Here is a 21,834-nt window from a genome sequence, read left to right as displayed (position 1 = left end):
TGTGTCGCTAGGTGGGTGTCAGTGTCACAATTGTTTCTTCAACCCTGTCTTTTTGAGATGCAGTGTCACGAACAGAGCAACGGTAAAACTGCTGCTAACATAAAAACAGACATAAACATAGAAAACCCAGCGTTCACGTTGGACTAACACACATAAGCACTAATACATAAAATCAAACAGACACGCACTCATGAACGCACACAGCAAAGGACCATTAACCTGGCTGTCTCCATGGCAACAGAGCTTGGCCCTCATAATCCAGTGCAGAAACCTTTGACTGAAAGTGGCAAACATACACACACTTATTTAAACGTGTGTATGACACTGATTGCACTGAAGACACCTGAATACAGAGCTATATAATTCATCCTCGCCCTATAAGCGCTCTGCACCTTTCTCTGGAACTATCTAATCCTTCCTCTCTAGCTCTTATTATGCAATGCTCTCTCCGAACCGATACAAAAACCAAGAGAGGATCAAGTTATCAAAAAATAATGCGAGGTAATGTGTGTGTGCATGAGAGAGACGGTGGAAACCTTATAGCCATAAAACTGTTATTAAATATCCCTCTTACTACAAAATGACTTTAAGAAAATCAATCTGTTTCACTTATGGAAATTCACAGTTCCATCTCGACCCCACAGCCGTCTCCTCAGATACATGACACCCTCCACCACCCTCACATCCTCAAATCTTCATCTGTCAGAGAGGACACCTTATTATGACACATGTTCGATAGATCAGAGGCAAATTCTGACAAACATCCCTCGTTTCACTTTACACGCCACAAGACGGATTGTGTGCTTGAAATTATACCCCCATTTAAAACTTGAATCGATGGCTTAATCCCAAGACTCTGCCATATATTTTTTCATAATCTGTTACTAGACTTTCACATATAAATTCTGCATTTTTTTCATCATAACTTATCATAACAACAGGCTTTTAAATCAGAGTTTCAAATAAATAAATATATATATATATATATATATATATATATATATATATATATATATATATATATATATTTGTATACTATAAAACTACAATGCAAAAATCTTGCAGATAGTATACAATAACTATTCATGGGGTCAAGATTTTGACATTCAATTCAAATTTGTATACCGCTTTTCACAATGTTTATGTTTCTACATTATATTTAGCAATAGCTTATCACTAGTGACTATCTCAAGCTGATGTACATATGGCAGAAATGTATGGTAAAAATCAAGCAGTAACTTAATGAAGTGAAAGTCGTATAGTAGCCCATACTCAGAATTGGTGCTCTGCATTTAAACCATCCAAGTGCACACACCCAGCAGTGAGAAGTGAACACACACCACTGCTACAGTGCACGATAAATAAAGTTATTGTCAAAAAAAGTGGCGGCTAGTGATCGCATAAACAAGTCGTCAGGAATTTGAATCTTAGTCTGTTATGGCTCTACGTCACAAAGTAACACGTTTGCATAATGTCTGCCTGCATTCTACTGCATTGTGTGACTAACAGAACATTTTGTAAGTGACTGAATAGAGAAATGCAACCAGCCCTGCTGTTTATTTAAGAGTTTATTTAAAATTTTAATGACACTGAAGTAAATTAACAGATTTTTATCATTAGTTACTATTATTTCAAAAGTCAAAAAACAGAATTGTAAAAAAAAAAAAAACAAGTAGATGATTTATTTTCTTTATTACTTTATTTCATGAAGTGTAACATTCAATTCTCTCTCTTCCTCTCAGTCAGGCTCAACAGGGACACATTTCAAGGGCGCACCGCTGGCTTTAACTGAGCTTTTATCTTTGTTTACCCTTACCAGCTGGTCTTGTTCACACATCATAAAACACACACATACAAATACATACCACACCCTGCAAATATAGCACCTTGTGGGGGAATTTTTGTAATTAAATGTAAACGTACTTGCAATGATTGTTTTGTATTTAATTATTTTCGGATTGATTGACACCACTGATCTGCGCACACCACAAAAAAATCTAAATTTCACACTTGAGGGTCTGGCATATTAACAACTCGTGGAAAACTGCTAAACAAAGAAACATCTGCTGTGAATCCCAGTGCAGGGTGTCTGCGATGGGTTTCGGCACCACATCTGCTGCTGCTGTGAATCATTCGCTGATCCCTCTGTGATAGTCTTTGACTCTACCTTTACCGCCATGACTTCTGCCGTGAAACCTTATGGATGCTCTCCCACTGCCACCATGGTACCTCGGAGATAAGGTCTACCTTGGTTTTATACGTGCTGATATATCAACTACCCACATGCCTGCTGCATCATTCTCGCTCAGCTGCTCTTCTTTTATGCTTAAGTCACATCTGTTTTTATGCAGTCTAACAACCGGCCGCTGGAGCAGGAGGCCCCTGGAGGGACCTTTGCCGTCCAAACTCTCCCACAATAAAACTTTACAACTGGACATCTCTCCTATTTTATCTACATCAGCCCTGTGCTTTATTTTCACACCTTGTATCTGTCTATCCATCCATTTTTTCCTTCCCTTACTGTTGCAGTTGTTTGTCCTTGTTTGTCCAAAAAACATTTCTGCTCCAATTATAGGCAGATCCCTCACTGAAAAACGGTCCTGAGCTCAAGAGAGTAAATAAACTAAAAAAAAAAAGAATGAAAGAGGGAAAATATGTATGTGTGTGTTTGTGTGTGCACGCATGTCTATAAATTTCTGGATAGATTCATTGCTCTGTTTTATAGTGCTCTATTCATTGAGCTTATCAGATACGACACAGTCTATTTACAACAGACTTTATCACACGCGCGCATACACACATGCGCACACAGCGCATACAGTAAATCTTCTGCCAGTTATTCGCTTCCCTGCCATATGTAGAACTCTAAATGTCTCTGGAAAAGAAATCTTGATGGTCCAAGAGCTTGTTATACCCGCCACCCTATGTCTTCCTTCTCCAACCCTTCCTCTCTCATTAAATTCAGCATTCTTTAACGCCATTTATCTCATCTATGTATATGTGCACGTGTGTGGTATACACCAGTCCAGCCTTCAATTCACAAGCTAATCCATTAATTAGTTGCATGACTAACTCACCCACCTCGGGAGGCATCAATCAAACACAAACACACATGCACATGTGGAAAGACACAAACACCCACAGGGATGAAAAATGAGAGATGAAAAATGTATGTGGGAACACACAGATCAATTCGCAAGCTATTTACAAATCTGCTTGAAAGAAAGTGTGTGTTTGTGTGTGTGTGTGTGTGTGTGTGTGTTTCAGTCATATTAAGTATTCCAAACAAACCATTTCAACCTCCTCCACACCCCCCAACCCCAAGAGTCTCCCATAATGCTTCAGGGCAGGTGACGCCCCCCCAATCTGAAGGACAGAATGTTGAGTATGTGTGTGTGTGTGTGTGTGTGAGAGAGAGAGAGAGAGAGCGAGAGAGGATGGACAAAGGGGCAGAATGGATGGGGTGATTAATTCCTCTCTCTCTCTTGTGACATCCTTTGAGAAAGCCTAACAGATGTGAACATAGATAGCAAAGATGCCCTCACTTGTTGCGCATGGTAGCCCGATTCATAACATATGCACAGTTACCCCGCTGACCTACATCTTGTTACTGAGGTAACATATTTTTCTGGGTTACCTTAGCTCATCCCAGACATTGTTTATTTCATGGTGCTTATAAAACAGCTCCTTGTTGGCGACTCGCAAACGTGACCTCAAAAAAATCTCAGTGTGAGTGATTAAGTTGCAAGTGTATTCACTAGGAAACAAAGCCAACGGTGGTTACCGAGTCTGAGCTGTCAGTTGTGCGACATACATATGCATCAGGTGCAGTGTCAAAACACCTTATCACAATGACATCCTACAGCAGGGTGACCTGGAGGAGTTCTGGGAGAAATCTTTGCTTGTGTGTGTGTGGCGTAATGGCAGATAAAGTGACACACTTTAATGACAGGACATTTAATGAGGTGACAGGAAAATGACATGCATTATAAAGACCCCGCTCTAATAGAGATGGGACGGGCGCTGACATACACGCACCCACGCTTGCATGCGAATGTGCATGGAGGAGTTTTTCTGAACCTCGGGAGAGAATTACACAATCATGGTTTGTCAAATAACCTTTGTACTCACTTTTTTTTTTACTAAAATTGACAGATGATATAGTTTGAGTGAAAGCGCTGGTCTGGTTATTTTGTGTGATTTCCCCTTTGACAATAATGACCTTTAATGGTTTAAAAGGAACACATCAAGTAAAGTGGCAAAAAATGTACTTTTAAAGAAAAAGGAAATAACAGGAAATCGCTTTGTAATTACTCTGGAAAGCACATCTGCATCTTCAGTGACTGACTAAAATGATTTTGATGGAAACCAGTGTGTGTAAAGATTTCTTTCTTTTGGGTGAGTTACTGTATAAAAGCAAGAAGTGAATAATTTGTGTGTTTATGTCTTATTCTGTCTGGCATATTTAAAACATTACGATGCAAATAAGTTCATAAGCTATGAGGATGAGTCACTTGAGCTTGTTGAGCGCCGGCAAAGATTCTAAGCTCATGTTGTTGAAAAAATAAAAATAAAAAAAGGAATATTTTTAGTAAATCCAACCACCATCCTTCAAATCAGCTCTTTAAAACCCAAGCTACACTGTTCCCTTTCACATTACCTTCAAAGCACCTCTCCGACAACACTGCCAAAACACACACACACACGGTGAAATTATGACAGTCCTTAATGATTAACCAACAGGAGAGAGAGAGTGGCAAAGGTAAAGAAGTCATGTCAGAGAGCGTTAAAACTTATTAATTGCTGTGGAGTTTGAGCTAAATAATGCACTTGGCCTTTCACAGTCACTTAATTTATGATGTGAAGTGCAACCCCCTTCCTGCCATATTTCAGTCTTTACACACACACACACACACACCAATGTACATTTAAAAAGAACCCTAAATAATGGATAATAAATGATGATTTATTATTGCACACACTCATAATCTACACAAATAAACTCGCTCTGTGTAATGCAGTTTTATTTACTAATTAAATTGTGATCTTGTTAATATTATTACAACAATAAATGTAATAAGTTAATAAAAATGTATGATATGAAGTGCAACTGTCAGAAAAAAACAATTAAGGAATAAAATATGAAAACTGTCTCACTAACATGTCCATTATCAATGAAAAAACATAGATAGATAGATAGATAGATAATGTATGAAAATATGATGTGTGTGTATATAAACAGAAACATACACATGTATGAATACTATAAACATTCATCTAAACACTGCTGACATAAAAAACTAAATAAATAAATAAACAACCAAATTACACACATACATACAATAAATACCTGACACACTGTGTGAGGTCTTTTCTTTTCTCTCTCTAACATAACACATCGGCCAAATACTTACCCCTGACATTAATTAATCAAACCATCAATCAATTAACACAATAGGATTAACAAGCCTCAGGAAAGGATTTACACATGAATATATAATGACTCTCTCTCTTGTGCTGTCTTTCTGTTGCATGCTGGGAGTGGTTGTGTTCAAGTCTGGCATGTTCGGGACAGCGGTATACTGGGCTTTCTGAGTCTCCTTTCCTATTTCTTCTTCCTTCTACTCATCGGTTGCTAAATATTCATATACTTCGTTTTTTCAGTTGAGTAGCACATAGAGCCCTGCCAAGTGCCTGAGAGGTTTTATGCGTGGCATCTGTCCCCATGGGGCGGGGGGATGCCACCTCTCTCCCCTAGTAACAGTTCACGTTTGTGCTGCAGGCAAGTTCCACAGGAGGACGTGCCCTCAGCTGTCTGTTATCAGAACATGCATTTGGCATCAATTATGAAAAAATAAAATAAAATCTATTTTCGAAAAATGATTCGCTGGATAGCCCACACAATGTGCCCATCACAATATCCAACAAAGCAGCTTCTCATTGGCAACCAAGCTGTAGTGAGAGTAATATGATTAGGAAAAGAAAAAGCAGTCAAAATAATTGTAGGAGACTGTAAGAATGGAGCACTGTTGGCGGTTTCTTTTTGGAGAAAGATTCTATATTTATTAGGACTGTAAATGTTAACGTGTTAATGCATGTGATTCGTTAAATATATTTAAAACTATTCTTAATACCATTAACATCTATTCAATTTGACGTTATAACTGTTTCATTCAGTTCTGTGTGATTTCTAAAGACTGATCAAGACCTGCAGGGCTGATTGGAGCTGATAGGAGAGCGCAAACAGACAAAGGTCCCCAGTGGAGCACCCGTAAATCTGGAAATGATGGAGAACCATTTTATGGGTAATTAATTTATAAATGAAACCCAGACAGGACATTGAACAAAAGTAAAGTAATTGTCCCTCTTTGTATGGTGGAATTTATACATCATCAAAGCTCAACATGTGAAATATGAATCCATCAGTGAACCACTGCCTTTTGTAGTACAGGCTTAATTAAACTGTGTTCTTGGAACTGAAAATGAAATCAATTAAACACTGTAATTGACTGACAGCCCCAGTATTTATGTTTTGGACTAACGAGGGATAGATAAAACATCATTTTTGAAAGGAATTAGAAATGTTTCCTTCAAACTTCAATAGCTTTTAATAAATAAACTTTATTAGTTTGAAAAAAGCATAGACGGGCAGACAAACAGTTACTGTTGTGCATGGGTTACATGGAAATCCAATTTAAAAAAGATATTTATATATTTATTTTAATAACAGTAATAAGTTTACTCTTGATGAGCCAGTTGTGTGCGTGTTAGAATTGTCTACCACACTGACAGCATAAACATGAATCTTCTAGCATGAATCTTGGCAGCATGTTACACACTTAACATGTCACATCCTGGAAGTATCGGCACATCCCTACTATGGAAATGTGCGACGTAACTAACAGCCTCCTCATGCGTGTGCACACACTCACTGCCAATAATGACCTGAAGTCATGTCGAGTCATGTTTATTTATAAGGCACTTTGGGTCAGAAGTTGAACTCTCACAAAGCTCAGCAGCAAATTTAAATCAAGTGTGATTTAAAACCAAGGAAGTGTGATCATGCTCACTGGTTCTTTTTCCAGTGCTGTGGACAGTTTAATGCATCTTTGATATCTCCTGTTGCATCATTAAAAATGGTGAGAAAGGGAAAAATAGGGAAGAAGCAGCAGTGATGATGCTGATATTTAGAATAATAGCTCCATTAGGAGATGCTCGGTCACATGCCTCACAACACCCGCTGGCCACATGTGCTAATGTTTCGTGCTGAATATCCTCCAGACCACAGTGTGATGATATTAATGCACAAGATGAAAAAGCCTTTAGGAAAGTGTTGCTGGTAGAGCTGTAATCGGGCCATAAAAGTTAGGCCCGACAGGACCCGAGCCCGACAAGTACATTTTGATTGACAGGTTTTTTAAAGCCCGAACCCGTTTACAGCCCGACATTCAAATGTGCGCACGCACACAGCTCTTTTGCCTTTTGTCAACAATGAGTAATTTATTCATGTTTTAACATAATTTACTCATACCTAACATAGACTAGACCACTTGGAAGTTGGAATAAAGAAATAAAATAAGTCCTGTGTCACATCGTAACATCTCAGCATTCTAGACATAGGCTCATTTAACCTACAAATAGACCAACGCATCAATAAAAACAAGTTATTTAAAAAAACAAAAAAAATTAAGATAAATTTTAAATTAAGATGGGTATTTGGCAATAACGAAATTAAGATAAAGGCTCCGCCGGATTTGCTTTATTTAATAAAAGAATAATGGCAACATCAGCGTAAATACTCTGTCAACATTATGCATTTAAGACTCGATGAATATTTAGTTATCATTTGAAAAACCTTTACTCACAGAGATTAGGCTTGGTCTAAATGTTTTTGTGGAGGAAAATGATTGAAACCACTGTAGATGTCTTCAGCGCGCTCCTGCGCTCACTGATGGTGCGTCATTATTCACTCATTATTCTCATTATAGACATGGTCAAAACTTCTCCACACCTCAGAGTTTGCTTTAGTTGCTGGTGCAACCAAAACGTAATCACAAGAGGCAAGCCTCCGTTACACCTGCTCAGCATTCATTTTCGCATCTTTCTCACGCTAATCGAAACACATCACATGACTGCTCGTTTACCTCGCAAACCGGAGCGCAAGCCCGAGCCCGGCCCGAGCCCGCGTAAAATGATAGAAATTAAGCCCGAACCCCACCGAACCCGTCGGGTCCCGACAGGTCCCATCGGGTTCGGGCAAAGATCTTCAGCTCTAGTTGCTGGAGTTGGACTGACATAACACACACACATGTGTGGGTATGCCTGTGTGTGTGTTCAAGAATGGACCGCCTTGCCAAGTATCTGCTATGGAAGGAATCCAGAGTTAAATCTGGGCCATGGTGCCTCTCCCTCTCTCTCCCTCCTTTAAGTGTCAGCTGTACGGAGTAGACACTGCGCGTGTTTTCTGTGATCAAAACAATGGGAACACGTGTTCTGTCTCTCTCTCTGTGAAAGGGAAGATTTTCTCCATCAAATGTCCTTCCAAGTACAGTGACAGACGGAGCAAAAAGTGAAGGCTAAAGGAAGAAGGGATAATGTTCCGATAAGGAAGAAGAAAATGAGAAAAGATGGACAGAATAGGTAAAGTGACAACTTTAGAATGTTAAAACAATGACTCACTAGTGATGTGTCTTTAAAGGGATAGTGCACCCAAAAATGAAGTGCACTATGGCCATTTATTCACTCTCATGTCTTCTTGAACCTGTATGACTTTCACTCATCTCTATAACGCAAAATTAAAATGTAATCAAAATTAAATCTGAATTATTGGGCATTTTCAAACTGGGATAGGTGGTTTTTTTGTGTGTGTATTTTTTTTTAGAGCAAACTGCTATTTTCCTTACAATGAAAGGGAATGATGACCATGTGTGTCGAACAAGTGAATAAAATCTTAACATTAAATTTCAGTCTGTACATCCCACAAAGCTCTCATACAGCTTCATAAAACTAGAAATATAGTGCAAATATAATAAACTGTAGTATAGAATACTTTTATGGTGCTTTTGTTGTGCTTTTTGTCTTTGGTGGCAGGCTCTAGTCCCCATCCACTTTCATCGGATATTCTCACTGGTTAGAGCTTCTCAAACAGGGAGCATGATTAGTTTATTTATTTGCTATATTTACTAAAATAGAGCTCTAAAATACTGTGTAGAACTGAGTTTTGTTTTATGGAATACTGAAATGTATTAATTGTATAAATTACAGAAAATAGAAGTACACACAGGTTAAAATAAGATTTGAGTAAAAAAGGTTGAGAACCACTGCCCTTCTTCAAGGAGACAACATGAGGGTAAGTAAATTATGACAGAGTCTTTATTTTTGTGTGAAATATCATTTTAAGAGTGAAAAGCAATAGGTTTACAAAATAGAAAAAAGAAAAAGATGCTGTGAAGTCCTTAAGGGAAACCAGTGAAAATAAAAGGAATGAAAGTGCGTTTGAAAAGGGATGAAGAGAGAGAATCAAAGATGATGAACTTCTGTCTTTCAAGAGTTTTGTGAAGGGAAATTTGACACAGCCCATTACACAGGAGAGCTGCATTACGCTGTGGAAAACAAATATTCACAAATGTAGAGATGAACTGGGCTCTCATGCTAGCCTTTCCCAAATCTGAGTGTATAATTCCCCAAAAATGATTTTCACCGCACTTTGTATTTATGTGTCTTAAATAGTTGAAACTTATCAGTATGAAATGTTTAGGTTGTCTAAAGGTAAGATTCTTTCAATGACAATAAATATCTTAAATCCCAGATTATAACACAATTATACTTTCCAATACACTAAGCAGCAGGGTGCATTTGATTGGATTTATTTTAACTATTGGAAGGACTTGATTAACTAGACCTATACTGTATGGTGCTATACTGTATATAACATCCAACTCCCACATGTTTGATTTAGCAAGTGAGGACACTCACAGGCAGCAGAAGCGAAATGGCACAACCAGCAATAGGGAGGTAAGTATATAACATAGCTGCTCATTGAAATGCATTGAAATCACAGGATTTGCAGCTTTAATGATGGCAAAACTTTTCTTTCATTAAATCAAAGAACTGGATAATTAATCCAAAAAAAGAATGCAATTTAGGCTGTCATACTTAAGACTTTCATGAAAATGTCAAGTGCACTATTCCATTTGAGTCTACTCTTGATATTTGAAAATGTTTCATTTAAGTGATTTTTTGCAGTTAAACACTGTAACCAATTATAGTCATGCCTTATGCTCTTGAATGCAGTGGTGAATCAGAGGGGTTTAAATTACGCTAAAGCACCATGACACACCAAAATGACATCAAAGACAACTGTGTTGTTGCCTCGTGTCGCCTACATCAGGGCCAAAAGCCTGTGCTTGAACACACTGCAGACTATAGAGCATCACAGTCCCGCCCACAGTCCGAGAGAGCTCTGGTGCCGGAAGTAAATTTCCCATTCATTTCTCCCATTGACTTTTGGAGAAATCCGTATCTAAAGAGTTTTAGAGCATGTGTGAGGATAACCAGCTACGGCTGAACTCATAAGCATATAACATATAATTTCGAGTGAAAAAATTAAGAGAAAATCCAAAAAAAGTCAAAGGTACAAGACTGTGTACATATTTTCATTTCGAGCGCAGGAACTACTCATCCCATAAACCACCGCGTCTCACTGAATTCGACTGAAGCCAAAACCGCGAACGAGCCTTTTGAGCGACTTCCAAATCTGATGACGGCCGCTCTCGCAAACTTTTTCCTCCAGTGAATTTAATTTTATATAGTGAATGTGCAGTTACAGCAGTTCTTTCAGTATTAATCGTGTAACTAAATAGTGTTTTATATAGGTATTGTGTATTGATTTGTATATTTATCATCGTGTACTTTATATTGTGTGCGTCTGTGAAAGTGGTTAATGATTACGTCAGCAACATGGTGCAGTGCTTTGTACCTGACTGCAATCACCGCTCAGTCGTCAACACATGTCGTTGCCATTACACAAATGTTCAGTAAATGCACAAAAAGGTATGCCTGGGCTAAATATTGTTTTGACAGTGGCAAATGCTTGATATGACTCATACCATATGAAGGCTACAGTAGCCTAGCTAAAGTGGACGATAATGCTAACTAAAGTTACCAACCTCCCTGCAAAACTCTCATGGCAGCCAAGGAGATCATGGTTGCACTGATAATCTACCGTGCAAAAACGCAACACAGGTTTTTACTTTATTTTATTTTTTTATTAATGATCTTCAGTCTTCACGGACCTTCGCGGGGTTTAACCAGACGGTTACACACGAGCTCACCCGATCAGATGCATCACTGTGGGATTGTGGGATTGTTCAGGATTGTGGGTAATGAAGTACTTAGCCAAGACATCGTGAATAAAAGGCATTTATATCAAAACAAGGTTAGTGCCCCATGAACCTTTGGCGTTTATATGAGCATATACTATCGCTTAGTACAGCCGTAGCTGGTTTTAAGTCTACCATGTATGGTTACGTTTTTATGGCTTATACCCCAAATGTCAATGCAGAAATTGCATTGAATTTTTACTTCCGGCACCAGCTGTGGGCAGGACTGTGATGCTCTATAGCCAACGGCCAAATATCACAAGTTCTGCGTTTTATAAAGGAGGAACTGTCTATACCAATACCACCAGGTAACAGTAGCCTACATTCATATTCCAAGAAGTGAAACCAAAACTAGGACTGTGATATAACAAACAAAGCAGCACTTCTTACAATTTTTAATTTTATCAATGTTCATCAGTTGGTCTTCACTTTCTTTGTTCCAGCTGGCTATGTTGTACTGAAAATATTTGCATTTTAGAATGTTCAGGCAAGTTGTAAAATTAGAAGAGCCATCGTTGTTTGATTTTGTCACTTCCGCTTTTCTTGTGGTACACTGCTTCACTAAGATGAACAGCGCATCAAAAACAGTGATCTCTACTACAGACTTCCCTACACCCATTTAAAATGCTCAAAAAGCTGCCAACAGCATCTTAAATTAGTCAAGTGTCTAAATGACTCCCTTTTGTGATCAGATTCTTACACAGATGAATGAGGCAAAAAATATATGCTATGCTGTAAAAAAGCCTATGTCAATTTGAAATGAATTACAAATATACTTTGTAATATCAGAGATGGCTTGAAGAACACACAGAAACTATATATGGTTGCATTTGAGTGTTTATTGTCTTCATGTTTCATCATTCAGAACTTTTCTATCTTTTTCTTTTAATTATTGTTCTGCTGCAGCAATAGCTGGATGCCTGTCCATATTTGGGATTTCCTGGAATGTCAGTTCTATTACTCCTGTAATGCATACAGGTATCTGGATTTTCTGCTATAGGTCACCCTCCAGCTTCCAGTATGAATGAAACAGACTATTTGCCATCCTAATTAATTGCCATCCATCCTATTTTAGGTAAAAATAAGAAACATATAAATTCTCTCAAAAGAAATTTGAAATAGAAATATGATAATCGTTGCTTTTCTCCAGTATACAAAATTGACCATCAGAACCATACCTGAAAATTGTGGTTAAAACAAATTAAGTATACATTGAACCATGGGCTAACTGTTCTGCTGCATCCCAACTAGGCACATTTACGTACACAGCACACTGCCAGCCAGAAACATGTCAAAATGCTTCCAGTATAATCAGCAAGTACAAACAGAGTAAATTAGAGGTTTAATGTGGAGCACATAGCTTAGGTTATAATAATAGGAACATTAGCAGGAGTCCCAAACTCAAGGCATGGATGGTCAGTGAGCTCAAACTGACCAGCAAAACTCAAACAGCATGTGTAATGTTGATCTGTGTAAAGACAAATGAATGACAGCTTCAGTGATTAGTGGAAGAGTGGAAGAGCACTAGCATTTTAATTACTAATGTATGTAAAAAAAATAATTATATAACAGAGTTCTTATCTGGTTTTGTTAATGTTGCCTTTAAAAATAATATAGCATATATAGAATGTAGTCACCCAACAAAATACATTTATTTTAAGGTAAATTGTATAAATCGAAAAAGACAATTGTAATATCAAGGGAAATAACACCAATTCCTTAACTAATGTCATGAAGCCATATGGAAACAGTATAATATTACACACACATCCCTGTACAAATGGACAAAGTCATGCATATAGAGCAGACATGTAGTGTATGCATCACACGCGTTAAAAGAAAAAGAGGCAGAAATAGAGAAGAGGGGTCTCAAGAGCTAACAACCTGCCTAACAATGAAAGACTCCCACCTACCAGTGCTCTGTCTTCTGCCTGCCATGGGTCTAGAGTGAATAATCTGCCTCTTACTTTATCTTGATTCATATTCACTCATATGTATAACTCTCATTTACTAATGTTATGTTTGTTTTTTTCATATTATTATGTATATTTATTCATATCCACACATATACATCTCACTTATTTATTACCGTTATCATTCCCCCTAATATTGCCTTTTGCATTGTTCTTTATACTAACGAGTGCTTTGGCAAAACAAACATGCCATGATTTGTCATGCCAGTAAAACACATCGTAACACTGAAAGGAACGCAGAGAGTGAGAGAAAAGCAGAAAGACACACAAAAAAGGTGCCTCGGGGAGAGTAAAAAATGATAATGTAAAAAGTACAAACTGTACCAGTGGCAGATGCTAAGAGGGAAAGGATAGAATAAGAGGAAGAGGATGAGAGATAACTAAGCGGCGTCTGAATGGAAATGGACAGAATGCAGAGCAGAGGGACGATGCGGAGAGAAACACAGATAAACAGATTGCGTGAGCGAATAAAGAGAGCATTTTTAAAAACGGTGTCTTAAAACATACAGACACACACATATGTGTGACAGAGGGAGAGAGAGAAAAAGAGAGAGAAAATCTTATCCATTTTCTCCTCACGATTTATTACATTTCCTGCTTCTGAAATGACAGGAGTAATTTTAAAATGTCTCATCACGCCGCTCTTCAGCACACCTACACGCATGTGGAAGAGAACAGTTCAAAAGGGATTGTTTCAGAGACTGTACTCGAGATTAAATCTGCAAAAACCTCATTAAAACTGACACTAAATGAGACTTCAAGAAGACGGGTCGGCCGTGTAAACATCATCCAAATTACACAGGTACTGAAACACGGTTTCTAAAATAGTTCACAGCTGCATATCTCCACTATAATAATAACGCTCTTTTGCTCAGCAAATACTCCCAGGATAAAAGTTTGAGCGGCGAACGTGTTCTAAAAGATAATTACGGGTGCCGGATGATTAAAGGCTGTGTCATTAGGAAAGATATCATTAAAACAGAGAGGACGGACTGCTAGAAACCACATGTGTTCAATTAATAGGTTGAAGAGGTGCAGTGCTACAAACACACACACTGAAAGTTCAACTCATTCTTCTGTTTTTAATCATTAAAGCTTCGGTTGAGCTCAGACAGGCCTCCAGGCTAGAAAAACACCTATCAAACTTTCACAATTCCACTGTTTTTCTGAACAAGGTAATAGTCTTGATGTATATGTGTGAGGGGAAACTGCATTAACTGTGGCCCGGCACACCAGAGCAAATAAATGCACGAGTATAACATGTTTGGACAGCTTGAACGGCATCCGATTAGGCACATTTGGTGTTGCGACTAAGAGTAGTGGTTTTGTCATCCTCCTTCTTCATGTATATAAATAAGCTTACCTAAAGTGCTAGTTTCTGTACAAGAAAACTACTTAGTGCCTTCATTATTGTACACTAACCCACCTATTCTGTGTTTTTGCTATATTAAATTCAGAGTAGTCTATAATACTAAGGGATGAAAAACAGAAATCTCCTTAATGTCAAAATCGGAAAGAGCCAGGTAATCTGCCCTTATGCGGTTAGTCTTATGTAAGAAACACGGATTGTTGTTTGAAAATTTGATTTTAAACAATTTTCATTTTTAAATCATTCTGTTCTCTCGCTCTCTTTTTTCCTCTTTTTTTTTAACTCACTGGTAATTGTGTTACAAGCCCAGATTATTAACTGTACGTATGCCACCATCCATTCTATTCAAAAATCCTTTTAATGGTTCTCAGAATTTAGCCCTCTCATAAATCTCTGCATGTCCAAGAGATTATTCTCCAGACTGGAATGTTAGATTGTCTGCTGCAGGCCTCATCATTGCTTGGAGCTAAAAAAAAAAAAAAAAAGAAAGAAAGAAACACTAAGGAAGAGTTCAATCCATCATTAATAATAAGCACCTACACGACTTAACTATGAGCAATACAGCTGTTTATTAGTATTTTATTAATGGGCCTTTGACTTTAGCAGTTATAGATTTCTTACCATCGTGGTCACCTTGTAACCCACATATTCTCATCTGTTGCTTTTATGAGTGCTTCTGGGGCAAGTGACCCAGAATGTTCAGAAAGAGAGAGAGAGAAAAAAAGATCCATTTCCTGCTCCTCTGAAGGGCATATAGATTAATAATGTCAGCCGCGTCAGATGGTGCCACTTAGACTATCTTTCCAGTTATAGAAAATATATTTTCTACATTTTCTAGTTTGACACACATTTCTGCTGCTACTGTACATAAAGAGCTATAGACATTTTAAAAGCATCTAATAAATGCATTCATAATAAGACAGCAACTCTTACCTCTTAAATATATGCATGTAGCGCAAATCAAAATAATTTTATCATCCATCTCTCTGAGGAACAGGAAAACGTACATCATCTTTGCAACCGTAAACTCTTGCCCCACCCATCTATCTATCTATCCATCCATCCATCCATCCATCTATCTATCTATCTATCTATCTATCTATCTATCTATCTATCTATCTATCTATCTATCTATCTATCTATCTATCTATCTATCTATCTATCTATCTATCTATCTATCTATCTATCTATCTATCTATCTATCTATCTATCTAGCTATCCGATGGTTCGACAGCTCTGATGGCTGAACTTTAAATGACAGATGAAATTAATTCATAGGTGAAAATCCATCATTTCAGATCCGGAATCTATGCCACCTACAAGCATAAAGAATTAATGGCGTAATCTTACTGCAAGGCAGAGAGTGTGAGGGAGCAAGGATGAGAGAGAGGGAGGAAGGGAGAGATTTCATTTTATTCAAATTTGTACCTCGGACACTTTCTTCTCAGAGGATAAAGCAAAATAAATAAATAATTGAATATAAAAAATTAATTAATTAAAGAACTGAACAAATAAAAGCATATTTCTATCTGAATATGAAATAAAGGCATGCTATCAAATGAGAAGATGGAAAGAGAGAAAGAGAAAGGAAATATATCCGTGTTTTCTGTATTCATATGCATTAGTGGGAGTCATAATCCAATACAGAGGGGAGGTGTGACTGTGGTGTGGGGGGTATAACTACGTGGACGGCGTATAGATATACATTCACTTTGCTGAGATGTGTGTGTTTGTGTGTGTTGCTGTGAGTAAACACTATGGCAGAACAACTGTTCTGTTAGTATAGTATAGTGAAAAATAATTACAGTTACACAACAACACACACACAGGCTATCGGAGGCAGACACACACACAAATGTTGTGGAATGACAGTGTTGGTAAGACACTAGAGTGCCTGCTTTGAGACTTGAAAGCCCAATGCATTTACACACTGCCGTCTTGAGGATTGACTGTTACATGAGCTAATCTATCTCTCACAAGAAACACATACCATCTTAAAAGAAAGTGTGGTGAACGGCTGTTCCCTCTTGCTCAATTTGTACTGCAGATGTATAGTTTTTCAATTCCTCCAGACAGTCATTGAATTAATTGTATTATTGTCTGATAATCACAGACCCTGCTTTCACCGCTGCACGTCTGTCTCAATTCAGTCACCTTTGACTTTCATGATAATCTCATTTTACCATTTCAAGACTCTGTAAATTAAAAACCTTTAGCATGATAATGAATTTACTGCGGGTGTGTAATCGGCAGTCTGCCGTCATCTGAAGATGAACTGCGGCATTTATCGGCTCAGGAGCCATGACACTGGCTGAACTGTGAAGGCGGGAGTCTGTGCTGAGACGAGGGACCTCGTGGCACCCGACAGGAAAAGACTCTTTTAGCACCTGTGACGGTTGGCGATCTCAAGAGACCCAGGATCACAGGTGCTGGGAGCTCTTATAAAGGCTATCTCAAATCTACAGTATACAGCAAGCAAACATTCGAGAATATCTGAATATATGCATACGTGCTTTCCTGGTTTATTATTTTTTTAGAGAAGAGGAACCATTTTTACTCTGCTTCCACTTGCTTATCTACACCTCATGATAAACTGTGTAATTGGCTTCACAGCGCATTTAATGACATCATCGATGGAGAAGCTTGATATTAAAAACCATATAAACTGATCCCGGATTTTAAGATATTTAAATGAAGAAAGCTCACTTCTCCTACCTGTTACGCACACACAGAGATGTGCACACAATGCAGATTGGCCTTAATACGCTTGTCCAGCCTTTGTAATTAATTTTCATTTGCATCTATTGGATCAGGAGAAATTAATTAGATCTCTCTGGACACAAAGATGATATCCATACCACATCCATCTTTCTGTGCGAGAGCGAGAGAGCATGGTCGCTGCCCACTCAGAAGGAAGACAAACATGATTCACTGAAAAGATTCTCTGAGGCCAATGTAAGTCTAGATGAAAAAAAAAAAAAAAGAATTCAATATGCCAATGCTTTCTTAAGGGGCAATATCATGTAACTTTTTTGTGCTTTTATAGCATTAGTCAAGGTTCCCTTTTTCAATGCATTTTGTTTAGCATTTGCAAATCAGTTATAATTGGTTAACCTCTGGTCTAAAATAGTGGGCACTGCCCTATTATAGGTGTTTGTTTGTTTTGTTTTTTTGCTTTTTTGTAAAGCCTGTATTGTGACACATTCAGGAACAAATCCATGCAGACAAGGGTGGGCAAAATACTGTAAAAATTTGACTCCGTTATAAATTTTGAATTGTCTCTATTGAAGTTATGCTCATGTGATGCTGCAGTGCTGCACTGTTATGAAAATGTATCATTTTGATGTATTTTTAAGCCCAACCGGTTTAAACTTTCATGTGATTTTTAGCCATGCAAGTCTAAGAAGACACAAATAAGAAAACTCAATTTGGAGGTGCATGATTTCTGTGCACACGCATCGATCTGTATCTGTTTTCTATTGTGTTTATTTGTACTATCGTTTGTTACTAGATTATTTGTTCATTCTTATTTTAATACTGTTTACTTGTTTTCAATAAGCTTGATATTCTTTTTTTTTTCTGTTCATATATAGTGTTTTTTTTAAAACAACCTTATTTCCAGCTAAAATAACTATATGTGACCTGTGCTGGCAAAAGGAGTAACAATGAGCAAATTTTCATAAATTAGTTAATTTTGTTCTATAAGTATAAATTCTCCATTAAAAGACTTTCAGAATGATGTATGATTTGTTGTAATTGGATGAAAAATGAATCGGCAAAGTCAATTCTGAGAATTCACCCTAATATGAAAGTTCTGTTATTCACTTAATGTCATTCTAAACCTGTGTGACTCTTCTTTTTTTATGAGAAACGCAGTAAAAGATATTTTGAAAAAACATTGATATGACAAGTATTTAGCACTTAACTTTTTTTTCTTTTTTTTAGTGCTTAACTAATTGATATAACACTGTTTGAGCATTATCATACTGTCGGCGATCACATTTGAATTTATATTCTCGGCAGGCGCTTTCTTATCAAAGCGACTTTGATAAGACAGTGCATACATTACGTGCGTGGAAGAGAGATGTAGAGCAAAAAAGTAGATAGTGGATCCGAGTCAAGTACTACAGTTAAGACTAAAAAACACTACAAGCACCAACCTTGAGGTGTGAGGAAGGATTGTGGAGGAAACTCTAGATCTAGAGAAGCAGGAACCTTTTGTGTTGAGAGATGAAAGTGCTACATGACCAGATGTACCAAATCATCACCAAGACAATGGTCTGCTCCCGCAGAAGTCAAACAAATACAACCTTATGCAAGTGTGTTTAACAATAACATAACCTTAATATGTGTGTGTGAATATGAGTGCGAGATAATGGAGTGTAGTTTACAGACCGAAGTAGTTATTAGTGCGCCGCATAAATATTGCATCACTGAGTAGCATAGAGAAAATGGTGTGTGTGTGTGTGTGTGTGCAGCAATACTAGGAAGTCTGTTTAACTGCGTGTGTATCTCCCTCTGCGGCAACTCTCATTAAAATTGTAGAGTCATACACTGATGAGAGCACTCTATAGAGTAACCCGCACACATGCATGGACAAAGAATTAAATATTTTTGAACATCATCATCATCACCACCACCATAATCTGGCTGACCTACAAAAAAATTTGTGTTATAATATAATATGTAATAATATAAAATAATCTTGTACCGTTCTCTGGCTCAGACTTGCGCTCTTGTTCCGTATCGGTGAGGGACAGGACAGAGTTCGCTCGGCTCGACAGGCAGGAACTGTGCTCTGACTTTACTTCCTGCATCCACAAGCGCAGGGCGTGGTCAGGGGAGGCCCCGCCCTCAGATTCGGGATCGGAAGGGACACCAGCAGACACGCCTCTAGGGTAAGCAAGGTCCTGATTGGCCGCATGAAGCTCTGTCTGGAAATCAGGGAACCCGGTCTTGGAGAGGTCAGAGAAATCTGTGAAAATCAGAAAAGAGAAAGGAATGAATTAATGAAATGTAAAAGTTTTAATACACACACACACACACACAGGCTAGTGGATTAAAGTTCAGAGCTGGAGTTGTGTACCGACTGCTGTGATTTCTCTCGGCTGGCTGAGAAACAATTTAGTTCTCTCTTCAGAGATGGAGAATGGCTTATAAAACCTCAAATAAATATTTAACAACAAAGAGCTCTGCTTTTAACCGCAAAAAATGTGAAAACCATTTAAATTCCCACATGAATCTCAGAGAGTGTAGGAGACATATGGGTTTACACACACATGCACACACATACACAGAACCTCAATGTGAGTGTGAACTAGCACTACTTTTCGCTCTCATTTTTACACTTACAGTACATTATTCTAGCATACACACTCTAACTACATACTCTGAAGATTCTCCGTAGTAGCTTTACTGGCATTAGAAAAATATGTTTTAGATTGCCATAGCATTGATAACATTCAATGACAGTCATACAATACAGTTTAAAGGTTTGGGGTCAGTGAGATATTTCTTTAATTTACAGTTTATATATATTTTGATTAATGCATTCTTTCTGAAAAAAAAAGTGTGAAAAGTGCACGTAATTTATTTATAATACTAATAATAATTCTAGCATACATAATTTTTTAAACAGAAACAAAACAAAAAACTTTGTTGTCATTCATTCTTTTTTTCATCCTGTCTCTTCCTCTTTACTTCTCTTCTCATCTTATCATATCCTGACTTGTCTTTTTGGACTACTTAGGGAACTTTGCATTTTGAGCAAGTGTATACACATAGCACACTAAAATCTCTTTCTCTCTTTTCTCTCAATCCATCTTTTCATTCTTAATTTTGTCCCTTCATTTAATCTCTTCTCTTCCCCTCATATATTCTTTTTTCTCATCTCTTCTCTTCATTTGTTCAGGTAAAGGTTATGGGCTCTTGATATTTTTTTTGGAAGTGTGCAGCTGTTAGTGTGTGTACAAGAAGTGTGATTTTTCAGACCTGTGTGTGTGTGTGTGTGTGAGAAGCGAGCTCTTTACTCAAGTGTCCTTAAGAATCCTCTCCTCTACCTCTCTGACTCCTGTCTCCGTGGCGACCCCTCTCACTGCTCTCCCTGCTCTAATCATCTCAGTACTAATTGCCCACGATGCACTTCTCCGTCCTTCAATGAGAACATGACCCCCTGCTTCTCGGCCTGACCCACACACACATACACACTCGTCCACGAGCAGACATGGATGAAAAAGCCCAGGAAAGAGGAATTGGTGAAAGACCTTTCTTTAAATCTGTCTTTATTTCTCCTCCTTTCTCTCGCTCTGTCTCCAGTTCCATCTCTCTCTCTCTCTCTATCCATCGCTCTCTTTGTAAAGCTGTTTCCGTGGTAACTGGAACGGAATGTTTTGTTCTGCATGTACCATTTGAATAATTCCATTGAGGAAACAAAGAGCCTCACTGTAACCTGCTCAACCACCGCCTTATGTATAATATCTGCATATATGTGTATATATTGTACGTATGTATGCACATATCTATCTATCCTGATGTTGGACCCATACAGCTGAGAAGCTCTAAAAGTATTTTAAAGCAACTTGACAATTTTTTTGAATCACTGCTAAATGAATGGGCAGCATTTCAACAGATGGGGAGATGGGCAGATATAGATATATATATATATATATATATATATATATATATATATATATATATATATAAATAATTTTTTACTTTTTTTTAACTTTTTTTTTCTCCAGTATGAGCATGAAGATTCGAGAAATGCTGTGTGTGGAGTTGATAATTTGCAAAAGGAAACACACAGAGGCAATGCATTATTTTTCTGTCTTTTATTTTATTTATCTATTTATTTTATTTTGAGAAAACATGCCAATAAGTGATATGTATGCCATCTGAATAACATCATTTATTATTAAGTATATATATTTTATTAATTATATATCATTTAATCATACATATTTAATAATGTACATAATACATATTAATGTAATAGATAATAATTATGAGTTTTAAAAAATATTATTAGCGTAATTTAGATGGTTTTTTTTTATAAATATATACAATAAATATATACCCTTAATGTATATTTTCAGGTGGCCAGAGGGTCCTG

At 37.5% G+C, this 21,834-nt stretch overlaps 1 protein-coding gene across 2 annotated transcripts in view; it reads right to left on the bottom strand.

Moving 5' to 3' along the window:
- Positions 1-21,834, bottom strand: part of LOC113091314 (teneurin-1-like) — a 139,527-nt gene that overhangs the window by 76,639 nt on the left and 41,054 nt on the right. For both annotated transcript variants that reach the window (XM_026256747.1, XM_026256748.1), the window contains exon 3: positions 19,435-19,698. In XM_026256747.1, coding sequence (XP_026112532.1) covers positions 19,435-19,698 — 264 coding nt within the window. The remainder of the gene's footprint in view (positions 1-19,434; positions 19,699-21,834) is intronic.

The sequence above is a fragment of the Carassius auratus genome, unplaced genomic scaffold (genome assembly GCF_003368295.1).
Source record: "Carassius auratus strain Wakin unplaced genomic scaffold, ASM336829v1 scaf_tig00214183_4049273_7079891, whole genome shotgun sequence".
In the NCBI taxonomy this organism is placed as follows: Eukaryota; Metazoa; Chordata; class Actinopteri; order Cypriniformes; family Cyprinidae; genus Carassius; species Carassius auratus.
This window is presented reverse-complemented; position numbering and strand designations above follow the sequence as displayed.